The 25,916-nt window shown below is 44.4% G+C and overlaps 1 protein-coding gene across 1 annotated transcript; it reads right to left on the reverse strand.

Moving 5' to 3' along the window:
- Positions 1-631: 631 nt before the first annotated feature.
- Positions 632-21,605, reverse strand: tacr1a (tachykinin receptor 1a). Its single transcript, XM_047015496.1, has 6 exons — positions 20,824-21,605; positions 14,240-14,434; positions 9,462-9,612; positions 8,574-8,770; positions 2,911-3,116; positions 632-2,862 (listed from the first exon to the last, which is right to left on the reverse strand). The coding sequence occupies exons 1-6, from the start codon at positions 21,225-21,227 to the stop codon at positions 2,735-2,737; spliced, it is 1,281 nt and encodes a 426-aa protein (XP_046871452.1). The 5' UTR covers positions 21,228-21,605; the 3' UTR covers positions 632-2,734.
- Between the last annotated feature and the right edge of the window lie 4,311 nt (positions 21,606-25,916).

Below are 25,916 nucleotides of genomic sequence, written 5' to 3' on the forward strand. Positions count from 1 at the left end.
GCAGAGGAATATTGTACAATTCTTTGTTTAACTCTTTATGTTGCAGATTTTTCCACTTTCAGTGACTGTGAAGTTCAAAAACAAAACAAAGAAAAAAAAGGATACTCAAACTGCAATTTAGCTAATGTTGTCATATCAATTTGGTTTTTAAAATTCAAAAACAAATATACAGAAGATTAAAAAGAACAACATATCATATATTTGCATTCATATGCAATGCAATTATATTTAAATGGTAAAAGAAAGTCTGAAAGGGAACACCAGTTCCCACACATCCCCAGTGGATCTGCTGAGGAGCGGAGGCCAACTGTGACCTGTGTGTGTACAGAGACTTTGCAGTGAGGCTGTGTCTGACTGGTCCACCGGCAGATACTCTGCAGTAAAGCTGTGTCTGACTGGTCCTCCAGCAGAGCAGGTGGAGCCCCATAGCAGCAGTCTGCCATGTCACAAGCAGTTAAGTCCCTCTCATGGTGGAGGCACATACACATACTCTCATGGTGGGTCCGCTAGCCTGGGTCCTTTGAGTCCACGTACACGCATGTGTAGTCCTGTTATTGGTCGGAACACAGGAACACACACACTTTCTCTTGTTTTCTCTTTCTCACACACACACTCTTTTTCTCTCAAACGCTCATTCTCTCCCTCAGTCTCTTTCCCTCTCCACCCACTCTTTTCTCTCTCTGTCTCTCTCCCACACACACGCCTGCTGCACATTCCTCTTATTTAAACATGGTCTCTTGAGCACATCACTCATTGACACACAAAATCCCCTTTCCACAAAATGCTGTGTGCTCTGTGTCTTTTTAGAGTTCTGACGCATGCCGTGTGCTCATGTGCCAATGAGTGTGTCCACGAGTGTGTGTCGTGTGTGCAGCTGTTCCTGTGGCTCCAGTCTCCTCCTCTAGGAAATTAGTGTGATTGGAGAGAGATGGTGCTGATGAGACCATTCACTCTGTTGGGTAGGCAGCCTAGGATGACTGGCGCCGGCTCTTAGCAACAACATGGTCTTTTGTCTCCATCACTCCAAACGAACAGCTCTCCAATGGAGAACCCTCTTATCCTGCCATGCGGCTAATGGCGAGGTCTTTACAAAGAGGGGGGGGCGGGGCGGGGTGTTACACGTTCAGCTGTATCTCTAATACAAAAGCTTCACTTGACCCTAGCAGCTGAAATTCAAAAACACTCTACATTCAACTGCTTGTTTTACCTTTGTCCGTATTATGCTGTGTCATCTGTTCAGTGTCTGTACCGCTATGTGTCCAAACTGCAGCCCTTCATCTGAAGTCTTTGGCCCGACTGCATGTGCGTCTGTCAGAGCGTGTTATAAACACGCCGTTCTTATGTGGTCTGGCGTGTGGAAGTTTGTGACAGGAAGCCAAACCCTGGCCACACAAACACACACATACACACACACACACACACACACACACATAAACACCGTCTTGATCTCCCTGTCTCCCTGGGAAATCCAAATATGCACAAAAAGAGAAAATCTGCATGCATCATCCAGTATGTTTATAGAATGTAAACCTTAGGGGTGAGAAAGTCTCTGTTCATCTCTGTGCACACAGACAGCTATGCTGGTTGACAGCAGCACGGCCAGCATAGCAGAAGCATTCCTCCCCCTCCTCCTCCTGGTTCGGAGCTCCTCAGTAAGAATAGAGCGCTGACACTCGGAGGCAGGCATAATGACGTGAAACAACAGGTGTTCTTTCCCCCTGCCCCCATGCCCCGACCAACCCACACTTTCGCTTCCCTCAAACTACAAACAGACCTGTGACGAAGGGGAGGGTGAGGGTGGAGGGAGTGGAATAACAGCTAGCCTGGCTTTCCTTTTGAACAACGTGTGCGTACGTGTGCGTATGTGTGTGTGTATGTGTGTGCATACCCACTAAATCTCTTCACAGATAATATATTACAGAAGTACAGTAGCCCTAACGCTACATGGTCCACACCTCAGCCTGTATGACCCTGGCCATGACAGCCCTACAGGACGCTGTCAGACAAGAAACCCGTAGAAAAGGCTTTGATGACAGCCCTCACACCTCTCACATCACATCCTGTCAAGTTCAGAGGTTCAGCGCATATCTTGGCTGCTCCGCTGGTGTAAAACAGACGTCCTTCGCCAGATGCCCCCAGACCCTAACCCAGATGGCAACGTCTCATGGATCACTTGTTTCGCCCCCCAGGCTGCCACCGTTGTGGCGGCAGGGCGGACTTGTCCGGGGCGACTCTGAGAAACGCCCTGTAAGTCTGGAGACTATTCACAGCACGCCAGCAGCAATTTGAGACAGTTACACTCTGGTTATAAAAATGGAGCTTGTGAACTCCATGTGCAGTGTGTGTAGGGCGTGCGTGCGAAGTGACACTGTATGTTGCAGGAGGGAGGTGAGGAAAAGCTATAAAAGTTCTCCACCAAAGCCTGGTGCATCCAGGCTCGCTGGGATGAGGTGCTCAGGCTGAGGTCTGATTGTGTTATCTGAAGGATGGAAGGGAAACCAGCTTTGTCACAGTACAGAGCTTAACCCTATCAAACACGCTCAGCTTGGATCCATATTTGGGAAACATCCAACATCCAAGCTTTTCTCTCTCCTACTCCTTAATAGGGTTAGGGCACCGCGGCCACCGTCTACGGAAACAGACTGACAGGGATGTATTCACACACATACACACATGCAAGCACTCACACTCGCTCATGCGTTGTCCATGTGGGTCGGGGAGATAGGAGCCGGCTCTACTCTGGCAGGTTGTTGCTGGAGTAGAAGCTGGAGGTCTCTGACACAGTTTTGGAGATGCTCCGAGATGACGAGCCATTGGAGGTGAGGTCCATGGAGGAGCGACGGGCGGGCAAACCCACCCCTCCTGTTCCCCTGCCTCCGCCACCTCCGCCACCTCCTCCCCCACCCATACCCCCCCGTTTTGCTACCCCTAGCCGTAGGGGCTCTGGTTCGTTGGCCCCCTGGTGCACAGTGGAGATGGTGGTCTCCATGCGGCTGGCCTTGTACATGCTGGTCTGGGTCTGAAGGTAGCGGGTGGACTTGAGCTCCAGGCCCTCGTAGGATGCGTCGGGTACGCATGGACAGCAGCGGAACGCCTGCTTGAAGCCAGCGCGGAACCTGTCCAGTATGGAATACCGGCCACGTTCAGACAGGAAACGGTGGAGGAAGTCGGGGCGCCAAAGGGAACAGGATAAAAGGGCAGAGAAAAAGAAAGTGAGGAAAAGAAAGTTTGTTGGCAAATCCCAGGGAAAGGCCAATTGGATTCTGAATGTTCATATTTTTGTATAGAGCTTGGAAGAGGAAGGTGGAATATTTATTGACTAAAGTAGCTTGACCGTGCCTTTTCTGTGCTATTTGCTATGTGTGTGTTTGTTCTTGTTGTACTAGAATTGGAGGCAGACTAAAGAGGATAAGCATTAGCTTATGTGCTTAGCCACTTCTCAGATAAAGAAACAACTAGATAACAGGAGGAAACAGGGACAGGTAGCTGACAGGTGGGGGCAGGGACAGCTAGCTAACAGGATACAGCAGCGACCGCTAGCTGACAGGAGGAAGCTCTGAGAGACATTGATAAAACCAAAACAGTGATCATCTGTTTAATGTTTAACTATATCAAAAAGATAGTTGCAAGAGGCGATTCCGAGGTTCTAGCCAGCACAACTCTTTTTTGCATTTTCACAATTTGAAACTGTTTAGCAAATCTAAAACTGTGCTTTGAAGAGTCTGTGTAGTCTGTTTGGTAAACTAATCTAGTCCAGATTTCTACTGGAAAAAGTTTCATTATTACCGTCATGCATTACCAGTCAACACTAGTCTCCATTTTGTTCAGTGTGACTAAATTAATCTCTCGATTGTGGGTGCAGTTCATCAGAAATCGCACATATGTTGGGCTATTTACAATAAAGCAATTTTCAAAGATTAGGTTTTGTCATTACGAGCTTATTTTACACAACCACAACCTCCATCTAATGATTATGACATACTGTATATCCTTTCATCACTCTATAAATGTTACATTGAGAACACACTAATGTAAAGTAATGATTTATTATTATATAAGTTACTATAAACTACACGCAGAGTAAAAGAAGAAAACAAATTCCACAAACAAATATATGCACTTATTTAACGTAAGCAAGCAAGGCCAAACACGACAGAGGCCCAGTTTAAAAAAAGCCCCAGAAAAACAAGGCCCAGTTTAAATTCAAAAACTCAAGAAAAAAAACTGTATTGTAAACCCATAAGGAAATTGATTTGTGGTACCCCATTTGCCATTTTTAAGATATCTTTTCACACTTAGTCTAATATAAATATCCACAAAATTTGTGATGATTGGACGGTCTGTCACCAATTTATGGCTGAATTAGGTCAACTGGGTGCACCACCTATTAAGTGATTTCAAAATAGTTTTACACACTTGGTTTGGGAGTTTGGTAATGATTGGACAAACTGTTTCTGTTTCATAGTCTGATTTGTGTTCTGCCACACCCAATGTCTTTGGATTTCGTCAATTTGAATGAAACTTTCAAGTTTTGTTTTAAATACTCATTTGGACATAACCTGTGAGTTTTGTGATGATTGGACAAACACCATATAGGATTTAGAATCTGATTTGTGATAAGCCATGCCCATGTTAAGCCAAAACTGCTACATAAAATAATGGCACCCCAGATGGGACTCTAAAGCATTTCAAAATAATGATAACCTTAACAAGTAAGATGGAGGACTGAAAAAACGTGCTTGTGATACTACCAAAACGTCTGCTAAGAGACAGGACAAAGGAGTCTCGTCAAGATATGCTGCTTCCTCTGAAAATGGAAAACATGGATCCAATCAGCCAAGGTACTGGATTAAATGGTTCTTTAGCTCACAACATTGCCCCTGGTTATCAAGGTACTAAACTACTAGAAGTTCTAGTACAACTGCAAGGAATCTCTGATGTACAGTACCAGTCAAAAGTTTGGACACATTTTGCACAGTAAGTCTGGGGAACACTGGAATCCTAAAGCACAAAATATTTTTGACCCAAGAAATGCCGATAAAGCAAAAGCCATATCGTTTGTCCTCAACAAAGCAAGCCATAGTGAAGGAACTTTTTAATACCGTGTGGACCCACAACATCATAGAACCTTCTTCATCCTCTTAGGTGGCTTCTTAGGTGGAATATCACTTCCAAGATGTTCAGACAGTGTTGGACAATCTAAGAATAGCTGGACTCGTGTAAACATGAAGAAGAGGAACCTCTGCAAAAACTTATTGAAGTTTCTTGGCCATATTGTCTCTTCAGAAGGCATCAGTGTTGATCTGGATAAAACTAAAGACTTCCCTGGGCCAACCACTCTCAAGGCCCTACAACTATTTTTTGGGATGGCTGGTTGGTATCATAGATGTATCCCAAACTTCTCACTGGTGGCAGAACCACTGTTTGCACTGAAAAGAAAGGGAGCAAATGAATGCCAGACGTCCTTTGAAATACTGAAACGACACCTGACTATATCCCCAATCTCGAATCACCCAAATTCTGACTGCCTGTTATTGTTTGCACTGATGCTAAGGATGTTGGGTTGTGTGCAATCTTTGTACAACAGATTGAAGTTGGAACTGAAGAGGTCCTCGCATTTGCTGGTCGAACTCTGAATAGCGCAGAACGGGACTATTCCACAACTGAGCAGGAATGTCTTGCTGTTGTTTTGGTACTAGAAAGGTGGATATACTATCTAGAAGGACAACACTGAATTGTGGTCACAGACCATTCCTCACTTGTGAGGGTGTTCAAGACCACCAAACCAAGCACTGGACTAGTCTGTTGGCCTTTAAGATAGCAGGGGTTTATCTTTCACGTGGTGATGCACTTTCAAGGGCTTTTGTAGATGGTACAAAGGGCCCTCAATCTGTGTTTCTGTTTGGGTAAATTGTCGTGAATCCCCCAAATCTGGGTTTCCCCTTTCGGATGAGATTATATGGAAGTTCCAGTAGAACGATCACTAGGTGCAAGCGTTATACCAGTCAATCTTGGACAGGAGGGGGGAAACAAAAAGTTTGGCAACTGAACGTGGCATCTTGGTACGTGAAGATATAGTATATAGAGTTGTGATGCTACCACATAGGACACTGTATCAGGTTTAGATTCCAACTATCCTAGTCTTCAATTAATAATAATAATAATAATAATACATTTTATTTTCCAAGGCGCCTTGCTCGGCACTCAAGGACACCGTACAGAGGTATATAAAAAACATTAAAAGCAGCAGAAAAATTGGAAATACAACAACATTTGCGTCACCTTTTCCATTAAGATCCCTTGGCAGATAATGGATGGTTCAAAACATATAAATGGTTGCAAGCTCTGGTGTACTGGCCAAAAATGAACTTGGATGTCAGGAATTTCATCAAGAACTGCCAGGTATGTCAGAAGCACAAGTTGGCTGGAGGGAAAACTACAACAGACAATTGTACACCCACCCTGGAAAACGCTTGGAGTTGATCTGGTCCTCTCCCTGGAAGTTCCACCCAGAACGTCTACATGTTAGTATTTGTTGATTACTACATTTACATTAACATTTATTCATTTAGCAGACGCTTTTATCCAAAGCGACTTCCAAGAGAGAGCTTTACAAAGTACATAGGTCACTGATAATAACAAATCCCAAAACATTGCAAGTGCCAAAACATGAAACACATATTGTGAAGAACCAAAATGAGTGCCAAAGGGAAGGACCATAAGAGCAAGTAGTTAAACAAGTTACAATTAAACAACATTGACCGCTATAAGTGCAAGTGTACCGGTGGAAAAACAAGCAACAATAAAAACAATATATCACAGCGAGTACAAAAATGTAACTCAGTTACCACTAACCACAAGAGCAACAAGTCTCTAAGCAAGAGTCATTGTGATCCTTGAGGAAACGAACATCGGGTCAAGTAAACCATTCCTAAATACCGTTGTACTCCCGGAACAAGTGCGTCTTGAGCCTTATCTTGAAGGTGGAGAGACAGTCAGTGTCTCTGATGGAGGTGGGGAGTTGATTCCACCACTGGGGGGCCAGACAGGAGAAGAGCTTGTGTTGAGACCGGGCGGTCTTGAGCGGTGGGACCACCAGGCGGTTGTCTGAAGAAGACCGTAGGCGGCGGGTGGGGGTGTAAGGCTGCAGGAGAGACTTGATGTAGTCGGGTGCAGTCCCGTTCACTGTTCCGAAGGTCAGTACCAGTGTCTTGAATCTGATGCGGGCCGCGATGGGTAGCCAGTGGAGAGAGATGAGGAGCGGGGTAACAAGGGAGCGTCTGGATAGATTGTACACCAGACGGGCCACTGCGTTCTGAATCCTCTGAAGAGGGCGGGTTGCGCATGCTGGGAGACCAGCGAGCTGCGAGTTGCAGTAGTCCAACTTGAAAAGTACAAGTGCTTGGACTAGCAGCTGGGTGGAGTGCTCAGACAGGTATCTCCTGATCATCCGGATGTTGTAGAGGGTGAATCTACACGACCGGTAGACTGCATCAATGTGGGCCGTGAGGGAGAGCTCGTCATCCATGGTAACCCCAAGGTTCCTGGCAGAGGATGAAGGGGTCACCATCGCAGATCCCAGGGTGATTGAGAGGTCGTGGGAGATGGAGGGTTTAGCCAGGATGATGAGAAGTTCTGTTTTGGCGAGGTTCAGCTGGAGGTGGTGCTCGGTCATCCAGGCGGAGATGTCTGTGCGGCAGGCCTCAATCCTACACCAAGTGGGTAGAACTCTTGGCTCTACGCAAAGCCACATCTGAGTCAGTAGCACGAATCCTCAGCAAGAAAATTCACACACCGTGGAGTGCCTAATTATCTCTTGTCAGGCCGAGGCTCTCAGTTTATTCCGCATTTGTCACACCCAGAGGCAATTCAAAAGACACTTCAGGGTATGTTTCCGGAACTTATGTGGTGGTTTTGTGGTGATAGGCCCAACCATTTTTGACTTTTGTTTATTTATTTGCTAAGCCACAATCCTTTTGAAGTCACAAAAGGAGTCAAATAAGTCACACTCCTTGTATGTTATTTGTTACTATGAGCATATGTACATAAAAAGCTCTGCTTATCAATTGAGGTTAATTTATTTGCTTACAAAAACAAGCAGAGCTGGTTCATGCAGGGGACGGGAGAAACAGCGCGTCACTAGCAACTCATCATATCACACAGTCGGGGCACACCCTCTTCGCAGGGCGGGCTTTTTAATCAGGATATCATGCACTCTGCATTGTTTAGTGCAACACAGGATGCTCTGTTTAATCTGCTGCCTCCGCCTCCCCGGGCCCCAACCCTTGGTTCTGTGTTTCCTGTCGGAGGGGGAATGCGTCGCTGCTCTCTGCTCGGAGGTCGAGACGGTGTCTCCGTTGGGTGTGGCAGGCAGCCGCGGCGAGCAGAACCATTATGGCAAATTCAAGTATAACAATCATGTGTTGTACAGTGTGAAATAAAGTATCAAGTCAATACTACACTGAGTCCTCCTGCCTGAACCAAGTAAAAGCCCACCCTATGTGAGTGCGTGTGGTGGGTGTGTGCACATGCCTGTGTGTGCCTGTGCATATTGGTGTGTGTGTGTGCATCACCTGTCATTGAGGCAGCAGTAGATGATGGGATTGTACATGGTGGAGCTCATGGCCAGCCACATGATGGCCAGGTACACCTGCTGGATGAAGGTCTCCTCAAACAGCTGGGGGAAGAACTGATGGAGCAGGAAGTACACATGGAAGGGCAGCCAGCAGACAGCGAACGTACACACCACCACGATCATCATCTTCACCACCTGGAAAACACCACACACACCACCACAATCATCATCTTCACCACCATCTGGAAAACACCACACCACACACACCATCATCATCTTCACCACCTGGAAAAAAAGCACACATAAAGAAAGGAGTAAACGACACACACAAACCCTGAACGATGGAAGAGGAAACCATGTCAAACGAGATAGAGGAGAGGGAAAAGAAAGATGGGGAGAAAGCCGAGGGGAGCAGAAGTGGCTAAGATGAAAGGGCAGACAGACAGAAGGGTTTTTTTATCTCAGGTTTATGTACTGATTATTTAATGAGAAGAAGATGTAAGAAACCCACACACTTTTATCTTTCAGTTATGGGTGACTTGGTGTTTGATACCAGAAGGATACAAGTATAAGCAGCAATGGACCTCTATTTTATCAATTGAACTGAGTAAGCCTGTTCATTTTCACTTGCTCCTGTCGATGATTTTCACAACAACGGACTCGGGTGGAACTCATATTGTAAATATGTTGAGTCAATAACTGCTTCCCCTGGAGCTGTGTTATTCCCCTGGTCCTACCTGGTTCCTGGGTGTGGATCTATGTTCCCTGGTCCTACCTGATTCCTGGGTGTGGAGTATTGTACCCTAGTCCTATCTGGTTCCTGGGTGTGTGTCTTTCTTTCTTGGTCCTACCTGGTTCCTGGGTGTGGAGACATGTCGAGACTCACCTTGCGTTTGGCCATCAGCTGCTCCCTGTAGCGGTCGGAGGAGTCTCCGGGGATCTCGCTGGCCCACAGGGTCAGGCCCACCACGAGGTAGGCACATCCCATCACCAGCAGGGGCAGCACGTAGATCAAGATCACCACACACACGTGGTACCTGGTGGGAGGATGGACAGGATCACACACAACGGAGTGCCCGGGGAAGGAGGGGGGAAGGAGAGAGATGGTAGGTGGGGAAGTGGGGCAGGATTAAAGCCCTCCTCTCATCCCCTGCTGTATGTGACTGATGAGAACTTGTGTGCCAACGCACAGGTATCAGATTTCATTGTGCCTAAATCCGAAAAGTTCACAGGGCCGAAAGTTTTTCAAACTGTCAACTGTCATGCAAATGAAAGCTTTGTGATGTGAATTAATGGATTAAGACAGCATTAAGACGGCATGAAACAAGTGAATTACTGGGTCATCAGACACGGATACAAGTCACTGATCTAGCTCCTGAGCCTGCTGTGGATTTCTGTGCTAAGTGTGTGTACGTGTGTATGTGGTATTTGTATATGTGCGTGTGCGTGTGTGGTGTTTGCTGCGGGAGGACCCCTTGATGCTCATGAACTCCAAAGGACAATCCATTTATCTCGCTGCGTGCTGCCCAGCTGAGCTCATCTCCCTTCCTTGATGATTCACTGAGATGATGCTCATGTGACAGTGCGCAGAACAGTGGCTCACGTGATCAACTGAAACAGACCACACCATCTAGCAGGCAATGAGGATCGGAGGAAATGTGTCTGGCTGCTATTCTTAATAAATCACAAGAAAAGTCTTTTCAAAGTTCAATGTACAGTAGCTGCCATGAAATGTCATCTGAGTTAAGATATTACCGTTAGTATGCACAAGAGAGGCTTTCAGAATCTTCTTAAAACCCTTTAAATATTATATCCATCTCTGCTTTTGAATCTGTATGTGTTACTGTTTTATGGTGGAAAGCGTCTGTTTACAATACAAATACAATTTTAATAATGTTCATAGTTGGTTAGGAGTGATTAGAGCTGGCGGATATGAGATCTGCTTGAGAGGATAAAGGCTACTGGTGAAAGGTGGGGCTTCTACTAGTGTTGTTGTGTCACAAATGTGTGAAATTGCCTGTCACACTCGTAATACTGGTTGTTGGTAAACAACACTAGAAGGGGACAAGCATGGTTGAGTTTGCAGGACAAAAGGTGGTAAACATTTCTATTCCCTATTTCCCAGATAGCGTTTATTAATTTGCAAAGCAGCATCGCTTGTGGAGCAATTCCGAAATGAAAAACAACTTTTTCAACATAAGAATGTGACAGCCTTCCAAAAGCAGAAAGTACGATTAATTTTTCCTTTGTGTCCGCAGGAAAGCGGGGCTTTACTTTCCAGTTCTTAGATCTTTTGTCATACAGAGAGAACACTGATTCCCCAGAAAGGTTTGTTAACGTGGCTAGAACTGGAACTGCTTTGAGGCGGTTATCACAGTCATTTCACAGACAAAAAGCATGCAATGCACTCGTGCACTCCCAAACAGAGAACATTTCTATTGGAAAAGCGAACGCATATGCACAGACAGACATAAGCACACACATTCACCTATGGTTCATTTACAGACACACAAACACACACACACACACGGTTATTTCAACCTAGTATCTGTCTCAAGAATTGTCTCAAAATCAGTGATCAGTGCAGCATTGAGAAATCCCCTCTGAATACAAATTGAGTCCACTCCCTCCCAGGGACTTCAGTAGGTCTGATCGAAAAAATCCATCCTGGTGATGGATGGAGAACTAGAGGAACCGGAGGTTACACACGTTCACCTAAATGTCAGAGGACTAGCATCAATACACCGCTTGTCTAATAGAGCCACTGCTACAAAAACATTGGACAACATTCTCTGTGTTTACATGCATAAGACCATACTTAAATATTTGTATGTCTTTGATCCACCGTCAGTGCATCTACGTGTGAGTATCTGTGTGTGTAAGTCTGTGTTTGACTGTCTCTGTCTGTGTGTGTGTGTGTTTAAGTGTGTGTGTGTAATTGTGTGTGTGTCTGTGCGTGTGTCTGTATGAAGAGGTATCTGTAGCAGACAAGGTAACCTGACACCTCAAATCACACTGCCTCACTGGCGTACATCAAAGAGGCCTTTTAAGGGGACCCATTTAGGGGAGGGAACAGGGAGAGAGCAAGGTGTACCCGGGTTGGAATGGCCTGACCGTATTTCGGCTTCTCTTTACGTGTGCCTGTGTGGTTTTCTGTGTTTGTGTATGTGTGTGTGCACGTGTGCATCCTTGTGTGTGCCTGTATGTGTGTAATGTGTAATGTGTGTGGATATTTTTGTGTGTGTGTATGTGAGCATGTGTGTGGTCCATGCAACACAGACGCGTTTGTCAGCCCGCTAACGAATCCAAGGGTTTGGTAACTGGCCTCGACCTATTTATACCCTTCCCCTGTGGCCTTGTGGCCCAATCTCTGCCTGCTGAGAGGCTGGACCAGGGGGCATAGGGCCTGGCCAGGGGATATTGGGGTGAGCACAGGGGCCTCACACAATCAGATGTGTCAATTACAGCAGGGTCTCCATGTGACGCCTCCTCTCATTTAGCTGTGATGTGTTCATTAAAACAGCTACACGCTCCACAGCCATTCCAACATGGACATGGTAATTGTCATAGTACTATTCATCGCAAATTATTCCAACACAGGGCCAAGCCAGAAGACAATGGCTTCTTCAGACAATGGCTGCATAATCAACTGAATCACTGAGGGTGCTCCGAGCAGACTTCCAATCTGTGTTTATCTGTCCACCACCAGCGGAGGTAGCAACAACACAATAACAAAGACATTAAAGGGCGCAGGGGTCGCAAACACTTTCCAAGGTGAGAAGAAATGGGTCCTCTAATAATAACTGGTTCATCCCTCGTTTATCTAACCCCCGGGGATGGGGGGGCATAGCCTCAGGGATCTGTCTAGCACAGGGCCGGGTTGTACGTGTATGTCCAGTGGTGGGTTTACACCACAACAAACACCCCTGACACCCAGTCACACGGACCAGCACAGACAGTTGTAGCTTCTCAGTGCAAACACAGCCCCAGTAACAGGTGTGAAGGTATCACTCCGGATATGTGTCCACAGCCTGCACCACAACATGGTAAGCCGTGGCATCTGTTTCAGCGGTAGAGGTATGGAGAGAGAGGTTAAGGAGAGCAGAGGATGGAGGGAGGGGTTATGCAGAGCAGAGGTGAAGCGCGTCGGCAGTGACGATGCAGATGTCATGCAGCTCTATGAAAAGAACTGTGAGAAGCCTTGAGAGAAGGGTGTGAGGAGGAGACGGAGGAGGTGTGAGGAGAATGAGAAAGGACTAGAAGGTAAAACCGAGAGCGAGAGAGAGACACAGAGAGAAAGAGAGACACAGAGAGAAAGAGAGAGGTGAGTTTTGTTTTGTTTAACACACATTTATTGGTCCCTTAATAGTTGGCTGGACATTACACCATGCTCCATAAAACATCATTATGACCCACAGAACCCAACAAGATACAAGCATATTTGCATTCTTCATTATTGTTTATATACTGTATTTATAGTGCATTTCATTAATTTGCTATCCTCCAGTAAGACATGCTCACCTGATCTATATCACACTGCTGGCCGGATAATGGAGTTCTATTATTTAACATCCCCAGTCGGGTTGAAGTTAGTCTAAGGGTACCAGAATGTATTTTCCACTTCCTTATTCCTCACAGCCAACTGTACCACTTTAAAGGATGGTTCAAAGAAGTTAATACAATTCAGATCTCACTTTATTCATCTTGAAGGAAACTTCAAGGTACAATAGTTTCCTTAGACAAAGAAGTATAATAATTAGATGGTGGAGAATGTGACATCTGGGGCTCCAGTTTTAGACTTTCTCAAGGAACTTAATTAAACGTATTTTTATTAAAAGTACTAAGTAAAATCTATGTTTGTAATAACCAGGGTTAGTAATAACCAGGGTTCATATTAAACAGGGTTAGTGATGACCAGGGCTAGTAATAAACAGAGTTTGTATTAATAAACAGTGTTGATATTAACCAGGGTTCACAATAACCATGGTGAATAGTAAACAGGGTTAGAGATAACTGGGGTTACTAATTAAAAGGGTTAGTAGTAATAATCAGGGTTAGTAATAATAGGCAGAGTTAGTATAATAACCATGTTTAGCAGTATCCAGGGTAAATTAAGAGAGAAACAGATTCTTCCTCTCATCTTCACCCTGGGCTTCACCCAACACCTGGGTCCCCTCCTGAGCATCAACACAGCACTGTCACATCTGTCATCGTGCGCCATTCATCCTTGATCCTGAATGAAGCCAGGCCGACTAACATCACTGGAGACGGGAGGTTAAACTGTACAGTGTAACTTGTGTTCAATACAAAACACTATAAAACTATCCCTCTCGTCTCTTTTGTCTGGATGTTTAGAAAAATTGACGAATTTGTCCCGGATCCACACACACATAAAAGGAATGGGTCCCTTGTTCAGTGGCTCCACTCATTAAACAAAGAAGAACATCCTTTTACACGTTCTTTTTTGAATGGAAACACATTATCAGCATTGGTTATTAATGGGACTAGGGAATAGAGCACACACACTTGCACACACTCAGAATAGTTCAACCAACACACATTCACACTCACACACAAACCCATGTACGCGCACGCAAGCACACAAAGCAACAACACGCACGCACGAACAAACACACACAGTCCCACACGCACACAGTCACTCACATCTTTTTGAAGTCGAAGACAGTGTACTCGGGCCAGTCGATGTAGCAGACAACTCTTCCAGGCAGCTCATCTGTGGTGGAGTAATAGTACTGGGGAAAGGCCAGGAGCAGGGCCAGAACCCAGATCACTACCACCACCACCCTGGTCTCTGTCGAGGTCATCCGGGGCTGCAGTGGGTGGATGATGGCCATGTACCTGGGGACCATCAGGAGGAGAGGTCGGTCACTCATGTCTGGTCTGGAGGGTTATTGATTTTTGCAACAAAGCAGCCCATGGCAATCATAGACTTGACATAGTGTGGTTGGCCGGCGGCTCCAACCGGGAAACAGATGCAGTTGCCCATCTCTCACATACACGCACAGAAACAAACACACTCATGCACATCAAAACAGACACACACACATACACATACACACACACACACAGATAGCCAATGTTGAAAGAAAGTAATTACTGTGTTCTAAACCCAAGGGTTTCAAACAATATAATGCGTACATTAAGATTCTCTTCACAATCATCGTTTATTTTCTGTTAGACCCTGCCCTTGAAAAATGAAGTCATCGTTCAAAGCGTATTTCTAACAAAGGAAACACCAAGAAATTGGGCTTTTTTCGTTTTGGGTGCCAGATTGGAAGCTCTCAACGTTATTATAATCCACCTTTAGACATCGTCTTACAAGTCATTATTCACATAATGTAAATGTAAAGCATTTTTCTGTCAGGATTGTATCTTCTGAGTGTACTACAGAGGACCACATGAAAGATGAAGTCGAACTAAGTGATCTAATCAATGGCTTAATTCACGTAATAACTCGATTTAGCCAGCTAATTAGACATTCTCCTTCTCATCACCAAGGGGGAAGGAGAGAACTGTGTTTCGAGTGCTCCCTATGGTCCAGTAGCGGAACCAGACTTTCATATATGGGCTGTCCAAGGGGTGGCCAGGGCTACTTCAGGGGGTCCAGAGACCAAGATTGAAAATACGTGTGTAACCTTAGCCTGGCATCTAAGGAGTGTCAATTATTCATATGATTGCTGATCATAAGTAGAAATTATAATTCACTTAAGCCCTAGTTCTTCAGAGTGACCTAGTATGGTCCACTAGGGTTACTTTAATACAATTCTACATTTACTATGAATACACTGTTTCTCTACATGGCATGTGACTGACTGCCTAGTATGTTCTGACCTGGTGCTGGTAGACAGGGTCCTTGTGAAGTCTGACCACATTGACTCTGACTAGCCCCGGGGAGGGAGCAGCTCTGAGGTCTTGGAGTGGTGCAAGGGCTGGGGTCTATTTGCACCTGATCCTGTTTGCTCAGCTTTTTGAAGAAGTCTGCTACCTCACCCTTACTTTTCATGTTTGAAGAGAACCCCTATGCAAAAACAACATGTAGGCCTACATATCCAATTACCCACATGAGTCAAATCTCAATCAGAAACATATCCCATTATTCATCTTCAATAAACTACCCTCTTTAAGTTGCTAGATCATGGCTAGCCCTACTCTGAAATACATATTTCAAACAGGCATTGTACAATAGCAAAAAGGGTAGCTATCTGACTGCAGTGTTAATCTTTTAAGTAACGTTAATAGATTGATAAGGCATCTCGTCGAGGTATTTTAGCAGTTAAACTACAAAAATTGTGCAGCGACCCACACAGAGACGTGTGTTATATGTTAGGCTGTTAGTTGGTTGTGTTGTATTTACCATTACCCAGTGTTCGCAGGGTCCAAGATGCCAATCAACCTGCTGTATGTCAATCACGGGAATGCCAGGAATGTTCTGATGCCGGGCATCCTGGTGGTTGGCGGAGGGGCATGGAGGGGGGTTGGGCAGGGGGATGGAGCATTGTAAGTTAAGGCTAGGTTTAGCCTTTGTTCTTACTGTTAGGGGTGTGCGATACTGCAAAATGTTGTATCGATCGGATACCAAGTAAATACAGGGCCAGTATTGCCAATACTAATACCGGTACTTTTTACTTAGAAAAGCAGCTTACGTACTTTCTTGTTGGGGAAAGCAGTGCCTCATAATTTATGAAGTGAATGCATAATCAATATTCATATTTGAATGAAAATGAATTTTCATGATCAGTGTATGATTTTGTGATTTTTTCTTTAATTAGTTGATCATGGTTATTATCATAATAAAACACAGGACAACCAGTTTTTTCCAAAATACTGTTAGTATAGTCTGCTGCTGAGTCGTTACTGCAAGTAGCCTGGTCCTAACCAGACCCTGGTACATTTCATTGGTACAGAGGGTCTGGGATCGCTCCATTGACAAGCGTTAACTTCCTTGAAGGCAGGTACTCTGTTGAAGTTGAAAACTATTGGATCTGCCCAGAGTCACTCTGGTCTGCCATAACCAATCGCTAGCATTTGCCTTAGCCAACTCCTTCATCACTACTGTAACAGAGCTGGCTGCCGTTGCTGGAAAACCAAACTTTTCTCGAACCCCGTGGGGAGGAGGGCCACAACATCATGGCCACCAACAAAACTTAGCAAAGACTGTTCTTGTTCCGGCTTTCACTTTTGGATATTCGGCAGCTTTGCCACATCGGACCGAATGGCTTCCTCTCGCATTTTTGTTAGCCGCCATTACTGAACTACAACTCAAACTAGCGCACACCATCAACGCCATCGTTCTCAGCCACTCCCTAGTGGTTATACTAGTACAAACATACTAGTTTGAGTTGTAGTTCAGTAATGGCGGCGGAGAAAGATGCGAGTGAAGCCATTCGGTCTGTTGTGGCAACGCTACCGAACATCGGTAAATTATTTATAATATAAATAATATAAAGGGGTCATTGACTGATTTTATAGGGTATTTCACACTGTTCCTTTAGGTATCCGAATAGGGTATGTAACATTGGTTGGGCTCAAAATGGCCTGGGAACAGTTCTATGCACCCTAATGCAACCCTGTGAAATAGCCCTATAATGAAACAAGCCGTTTTCTCCTTTTATGGTTTGCTCAAGAATATTTAGATGAGCTGCATGCTGATTGGTTGGTTTTCAATGAGTGAAGCTGCGGAGCAAAGACGCAACATGGCCAACAGCACTGACTGAAACATCAAAGGTGGAGACTGGAAATAACAATTTGAAAATAAATCTATTGTGTCTACACAAGACTGTTTTCAAAAGCTTGAGGAGATATAATTCGAAATGATAACGTTAGTTGTTTCCACTTCTGTTGTCGAAGCAAACGGGATCGACTTAGGTGAATAACGTTACAGCTTAGCAACCAAACTATCGTGATTCAACTCAGCTTCAGTTAGCCATCTTGCTGAAAGATAAAATAAAAAATAACCTGACAAAGATCTTGACAAACATGCATCGTGAATTGTAGATTTTACATGACAACACAGGTTATTTTTTCGAATGAAAGTCAGGAACATGAAATAACACGTTAGCCCCCTTGCCAATAAACTAAATCATCACACTAACCCTTCTACATATGCTAGACAAAGGATACCTTAGCATTGCTAATAACTGTTAGCAACAAAATCATACTACAGCTTGCGGTTGTGATGAACATAAGCAACTCTTTTCAGCAACAGCTTCATAGCAAATCCTACTTTACATTGTCCCAGGTTTTCAAAACTGTCCTCGGTGAAATTGTTTGAGCAACAGAGTACCCGCCTTCAAGGAACACTTCTCAATGGGGAGTGCCCAGACTCTCTGTACAAATGAAATGTACGTGTGTCTGGTAGGACCAGGCTACATCTGCACAGCACACTCAACTTTCATAACATTTTGTTCAGGAAGCCTCAACCCCAATGCTAAACCTTAAAACAATTACTTTAATATGATGCTCCAGTCTACCGCCGGTGGCGCTGTATCAGATGCTGGCGTAGTGCTTTGTGACTGACTGGTGAACTGTGGAAATATCCTCGATTGAAAAAATGCACGGCCCGATGTTAAAAGAAACGCTTCTTTTAACAAGATAAATTAAATGTCAATTAGCATCAAATTGCCAGGGATAGTGAATTACAGTTTGGGGTGGCACCTGGGGTGGCCAGTCCGATATCAGGGGGTCCAGTGCCACCCCGGCCACCCCTCTGTCTCCGCGACTGACTGTGGTCACACGCATCAAATAGCGCTAGTGACGGACTGGAGAAAATAGAAGAGAGACAAACACCGAGATGTGGGGGAATCAGACCACTGATCCTACATCAGAACGTACTGTTTACGTATGATGAATGGAAGAACCTGCATTTTATACTGTACACCACTACTGGCCACCCAGAATTTCATACTTCAAGATACCCTCATCTGAGTTTAACCCCGAGCAGGGGGAACCCCTCCCCTTTTCACCCACACATCTAGCGGCGTTCGCTTTCTTCAAATCTTGTATAAGCTGTGCTCCTCACATCTAGGTCTCGCATGGCTGAGGGACATGTTGTGCTCTGTCAGAGACAAACAATTGCCTCTGACAAGTGCCTTTTATGAATGGGTAACGTAAATCCAATAAAAGCATTTTCAGGGCTCCTGCAATACTAGATGCAATCCAATGAAACCAAGGAGACACATGGGGGGGGGGGGGGGGGGGGGGGGGGGGTAAGCGAGAGGGAGGGGGTTTCTGTTGTCTGGGAGTGTGTGGTGTGTGTGTGGAGGACAGAGGGAGTGGGCGTGTGGGAATGCGTGGTCCGTGTGGGACAGAGAGGTAGTGGGGGAGTAGGCCTGCGGGAGTGTGTGTGTGGGTTCGGGAGTGTGTGAGTGTGACTGGAACCATTATTATCCTCGACACCTCCCGCAAATTTTATTTGCACCTGTGTTTGAAGGCTCTTAGTCGGGAAGCTGTTGAGGGAACATGGTGGTCTCTCCTGGGGTGTTGTTTCTTTCCGGGATGTTGCATACAACCCCCCCAGCATCCCCCTCCCATCAACAGACGGGAGGGAACTGCCTTGGAGAGTGCCAGGCGGGGGGATGCAAGGCTAACACTGATTGATGGAAAAAGGGGGCTGTTTTCTATTCTGGTGTACCGACATGACATCGCTCCTCCAGTCAGCAGTTTCCTTTACTTGTGAGCCAGGAGACACACGAAACCCGGCTCTCCTCCACAGCACACAGAAACCAAACCAGGATTCACCTGGCCATATGAGCATCAATCATATTGCAACGCATCTGTCAGGGGGCGTTGTGTGTGTAGGATGGGGATGTATGCATGTATGTTGTGTGTGTGTGTGTGGGGGGGGGGGCAGTGTGTGTGTGTCTGTATGTGTGTGAGATGAGCTACCTTATGAATATCTGATCTGATTGCGTGCGTGATTGCGTGCTCAGTTGGATTGTGGGTGTGAGCTATGAGACAGAGCCTGGCAGCACAGAGGGCAGCCTTATCGATGGGATGAGGGGGACGGATCGCGGTGACACCCCTCGAGGAATGAGTGGCAAGACGTATAAGGGGGACTACAACATTACAGGTGGGAGGGGGAGTAGAACTCTCCACTGCAGCACAGCCGCGTAGCCAAGCATGGGCGTGTAAGCGGTGACATGGCTGACATGCAACCAGTTTGCTGGGGCTGGTGGCTGCAAGCGTGAACAGCAGACACAGGGACGAGGTGACAACAGCAGCGCTAGTAAAAGATGCTGTGTGTTTCCACTTGTGGGAATTAACCAGGTTAGCCCAGACGCACACCTTATTCCACTCATCCACCTCCACTGTGTATTACAACATATTGGCTACTGCGGAGCAGAATTCAATTTTCAGAAAACTGAACATTAAGCCGGTTCACTGCTTTAGACACAAGGCAGATCCTTGTTTTGTGTCTACAAGTACACTTAAGCACTGGGTGAGACTAGATGGGTGCAGGTAATGATAAATGAGTATGTGCAAGGTCTCTTTTAGTGTCTGGATGAGCCACTGGGTAGCTGCTGATAGTCAGAGTTAGAGTAACTCTCTCTCCCTCTTTCAAATTTATTCTCTCTCTCCCATTCTTCCCCCCACTCTTCATCTCTCTTTGTTCTTCAGCCTGCCTGTAGAGTCAAGTGCTGGCTGTACAGGCAGCTCCTCCAGATCTCCTGCACCAGAGGTAATTGCATTTGAAAACAGTGCAGAAGGTCTAGGTTATACCTCTGCTACTTGGGAATAGGAAATACGCAGGGGGTGACAGACTCTGAGTTCCACTATTTCAACTCTATTTCCAGTTCTGAAAGCAGGAAGGCCTCCTCTCGCAGCATCTACATCTAGACAACTTCATTTCTAACATTCGGAAAAAGGTTAGCATCAAAGCAACAGCTGGTGAAACACACACAAGTACGAATGAACACTCACATTCCTCAAAATGCCCGAACACACACACACACACACACAATCCTAACAGTCCCTTAACTATCCTTGCCACACAGAGTCATGCTAAAATTGAACATACTTTAAATTACACTTAACCCACAGTGTTTTAAAGATAACATCACATTATGGTTTGGTTTCATTGTTGATTCATGTATGAATTGGTGCATTAGTTTTGACAGAATCACAGACTGAACGGTTTTCTTGACTTTGGACTAGGTATCGGGGTTGTGTCAACATAGTTTGACAATGATTGATGTGATTGTGCGGCATGCAAAGTTGTCCATGCTTACCTGTCTAGCGCTATGGCAGTCATTGAGTAGATACTGGCGAAGACAGCGGCGATGGGAAAGAAGTTGTGAAAGCGGCAGTACACCAGCCCGAAGTACCATTCGTTGTGTACGGCATAGGAGAAGTTGATAACGGTATTAAAAGCTGACATAGATGCTTCAGCGAACGCAAGGTTCAACAAAAAATAGTTGGTCACTGTTCTCATTCGTTTATGCGCCATAATTATCCATATAACTATAACGTTCCCTACCACGGACACAATAACTATGCAACTATAGGCAATAGCCCAAAGGACAATTCTCCAAACGGGTTGGACAAACTGGTTCCAATATATTGTTCGATTCTGAAAATCGGAGACGTTAGTCCCGTTACTTGGCGCATCTGTCGAAGTGAACAATGGATCCATTTTGGAGGAAACAATAGTAAATAAACCTGAGTAAATAAACGTGCTTTAGAACAAATTCGATCGAGAAACCACAAAGAAGGTTGTTCATCCGCACACTGCCGCACTCTTCTGGTGTTTGATTAACAATGGTACATTTAAAAAATATATCTTGGAGCCGTTCTTGTCAAACAATACAACAAATCAACAGAAGAATTTAAAGAGACGCTACTTCAAATGGAAGTTCTCTTCTATTTTTTTCATTGAACCTGACTTGACTCTCTGATTTAGATTGTCCGATATGCACTGTCCTGCTGTTCTTCATTGTGGCAGCACGGGCGCCGGGTTGAAGGCATTAACTGAGTTCCAACACTTCCCTCTTGCGCCGCTCACTCTTCTAAGCTCTCCTCACAACATCCAACTACATCTTCAGCACTCTGCCCCTGGCGCGTTCCAACGCGCAGGAATGCATGAGCTCAGTATGGCGCTATATAGGAAAAGCTATCTATTCTGATTTATGGCCTTTAGTATGTAGGCCTAGTTTTGTTTAAATTCTGTGGTTTGTTCAGAAAGACAAGTTTAGTAGGCTATTTCAGAACATTAAGGTACGCTAAAGTTAAAAGGTAAAATGTGATTACGCTCAATTTAATTGAAGATTGAAGTACTTTATTAAAAAACGCTCACTATTTCCCTCTGGTGGTACTAACTTGTGATACAATTCAATTATTGTCTTCGTGGTCCTCGTAGTCTTAGTCGTATTAGTCTTCAAGTCTTCCAGCCTTCCCCATTGTGCAGGGTGCATAACCGATGCGTCTACCAATGACTCTCATTAAAGGATCAAACTGTTCCTTTAATAGTGAGAACACTTGGTTTTTCATTAAAAGTATAAAGCTTTCACGGCATAGGACTCGGGTAGGTCATTTGGAGTAGTTGAATCTGAACTGGAGAGTGATGTACTTTGTTTTGGCCAGGATCCAAAGTACTTGTTTAGAATGTGTCCTCTGGATTCAAACTGAAGGTTTCTGGGGCTGTGGGCCAAAATGTCCTTGCTATTGTACACACTTTACAGACAGCAGCAACTGCCAGAGAAAGAGTAACCTAACAATTATTTTGATATTTAACGGAACCTTGGTGAAATTGATTTGGTACCCACAAGAACAACACCATCTACAAAATTACAATATTAAGCAACAATTTTACATTCATCCCAAGATAAACATTTCAAACAGAGCCATGTTATTTATCAACCAGCTATCATGATCATGAGCAACCATCAGATATCGTTCCGTTGCAGGGTTTAAGAGGTTACAATGTTTTTGTGGCAAAAAGTGTCTTGTGTGCACCAAGGGACCTCAGTTCTAGCATAAGGTCACACCGTCAGCACACGTCACAGCGTCAGCACATGTTAGCAATGATGCAGTTCTTGTAAGACAGGGTTATCACCGAGCCCTCAGCATTTGTACCGTGGCTAAAAATCTAGCAAAGTTAAGATTACTTTTTTCTAGGTAGGCCTACCTACGAACATGTCTTAATCTGTTAGACAAGGGGGTTCCCCTTCGTTCTTTTGGTGAGCAGGCTCACAAGCCCTATACTTACCCAGCGTCATGGAGCCGACCAGCCAAATAGTTATTTAGCACTAACGTTACTACCTGCATATACCTACCTCAACAGCTGGCAGCTGTGCTCCGTTTTGCTCCTAGATTCAGAACTAGCCCCGGTAAACTGTAGAGCTAGCTTACCAGTCAAAAATACAGGGTGTTGATATTTACAGCTTGGAAACATACCCATCTGCAACCGACGCAAGCTCACCCCCACAATTTCTCCAGATATTGTACCCTCTCTAGTTCACCATTCAATCTGTTAATTATTAACAATTTGCCAAAACATGTTTAGGACCACCACTAGTGTTCACTCTATATGGGGTACTGGTTGTTAATAAGAGCCAGTGTTGGGCTTTGATGTTAAGAACTACTAAAAACACTCCAATGGCATACCATTGTTTGTCATCATAAGTACATTTAACCGTAACGGGTATGCAACGGACGTGGTCTTGCTCTGCCAGGGCCGTCGTTCGCTACTATCGGGAGTCGAACCTGCCACCTCTGGACTGCCAAGCGCAACCACTACCAGCTACGCCAAAGAAAAGCTAACTTTATTGACGCGAGTGGCCCATTACATACCTGAGGAGTGAGTTTCACCGATTCACATCGGTTACACCTATTAAGTTGAAGAAAAGCTTCAACCATTGTATTTCGGGACAAATTGACCCGGACCGTTTGAATAACTGTTAAAAACAGCAAAGTAGTAGATTCAAGCAGTAAATCTCTGTTAAAAAGAAGAAATATCATAACATATGCCGGATAAACAATGCTTATCAAAAAAAATTTTGATCGCCAATTAGATTTTTTGAAAGTTATCAAGGCAGGGTATGTAATGTGTTTGAGAAGCACTTTTTGTCATATTTGCCTGAATAAACTTCACATCTTGACAGCAAGCAATAGGCTACGTATAAAGATTTGACGGTAATATAAAATCAATCCGACATCTGTGGGCGACGGAAGACTATAATAAACACAACAAATTATTAGGCCGTACCCTGACTAATGATTGGACGGGCTACCTGTCTGTCTGTCTGTCTACCTACCTACCTGCGTGCACTCTACCCCTGCACTGTCGTCTTATGGGAGTGGCTTTGAAGGGAGGTTTTGGGATATTTTGGGTTGAATCGTGTCAAACATAAGCTAAAATAACTAACCCAGCCTTAATATAAAGATAAAAACATGTTTAAATGTTTTCCTTTTTGTGAAGGCAAGGTCAGTTACATATATTTTATACTGTGGTAAACACAATTCACCCTTTTTGGAATAATTGCTATTTTCATGATGTACAACGTCAGCAAGTGCTTTCTGTTGAAGAATTTCCTACATTTACACACGTGGTGCTGGCTTTACTGTCTATCAAAGGGGCAGACCTGGCATCTTTTTCACTTCTTGCCAACACCTGTATCCATTAGAACCTTTCATTTCTTGTTGATTGACTGTGGGTCTGAAAATGCCAGATTGAACTTTCCAGCCAACACCTGCAGCGACATCTGATCGAGGTGGCTGGGATCACCTCAGGATCTTCAGAGTGATGAGTGGTTTGCCAATCTCCTCCAGGAAAAGCAGACGTCTGTACCATTTGCCCTCATTTAACTTCTAAGTCATTTCACGTCTATAACATTGTAAAATATCACCACAGCTAAATGAGCAGTATGCACTGGCAGCTGTATGCTGATGTGATTTTATCCAAATACTCAACTCCTCCTTTAGTGAAATTATTGTATAATTAGTTTTCTTTGGGCAATATGAAACTATGGTTGAATTTTCATAATAACAAAAAAAATAACTTTGAGAGATGCCAGGCTTGTTTTTTCTAAATGTTCCAGTCAAGGTCAGCTTTCACCTCTGCAGTTCAATACAGGATGATGGGATGTAAACAAATTGTCACACATTATGCTATACACATACAGCACGTAACTCGCATCAAGCACCGCTCAAATCCCCTGGTTTTTGTCAGGTGCTCCTCCATGTAACTGGAAGTAGATCGATTTGACATCACAGGTTACTCATATTTTGATACCCTATTTGGCATGCTTATTGACTGACAAAATGGAAGGCGCCCTCTGAATGGGACAAGGAGTTCATCTACTGTCACATGAGGACCGGGATTATTCAGGAGAGATCAAATGTCCACCCATTAATCCCATACATCCCTAACTTCAGCAAGTTTGTCTTTTTCGTGTCTACATATATAGTATAAGCTTATCAACGTGAATGACATGATCAATTACGTGGAACACTTCTAGAGAGATTGGTGCCCGAAAAACTGGTCTTCCATTGTCTCCATTCCAGAGACTGCAGTTGCTTCTCTATTTGACCCGGTAAACCCCAGATAAGATCAGCCATCCAATTTATGCATGCAAGTCCATATGTTCCAGTGGCTTCTAATTCTCATTCAACACATGACTCCCCCAAAACTGGTCATATCCAGTATAATTTTCAGTTTTGGTTGTGATGTAAAGAGCTCAAAAGCTGGTTGTATGTCATGGACTCAAGTGGTAGAAAATCTTTAAGGTTGGAACCATTTTTATGACACTGGAGGCAGACAGTCTGCCTGTTTTGTTGTGTTGCAGGTAACCATTTTATTTACCATCATTAGATTTCCACGGCACCACTCTTCTTGATTGTTGCCATGTCCCATAATTTTTTATCTTTTGGAGAAGGGCACAAATGGCAGACTTGTCCAAATTTCAACATCTGCATCTGCTCTTAAGATGTTCTCTGTCTCTGAAGCATCCTTTGAAATCTCTTCACCTATTTCAGTATCACAGACATATCAACATTTATGAGACGATAGTCTTTTGGAGCTAATTTTTACCATCTGTGTTACCAGATCTGCTACAGCACTGTGGAGAAGTTTGTGAAAACGAATATGTATATTCACAGGGCAGTAAGAACCAGACATAACCAATAAACAATTATTATGCTTTAAATCAATGTTTTTATTTGGGGTTTGCGCAATTCTCTGGGAAAGTGTCTGGATCAAAATGACCCACAATATTGTTGTTGTAAATGTAAAGGCTTTAGTCAACAGTTTGATTTGCCACACTTTGCATGTAAGTGCAAAAGTAAAAAAATCTGAATAAAACGAAAAACACAGGTTGACCAGTAT

Source organism: Hypomesus transpacificus, unplaced genomic scaffold (genome assembly GCF_021917145.1).
Source record: "Hypomesus transpacificus isolate Combined female unplaced genomic scaffold, fHypTra1 scaffold_30, whole genome shotgun sequence".
Lineage (NCBI taxonomy): Eukaryota > Metazoa > Chordata > Actinopteri > Osmeriformes > Osmeridae > Hypomesus > Hypomesus transpacificus.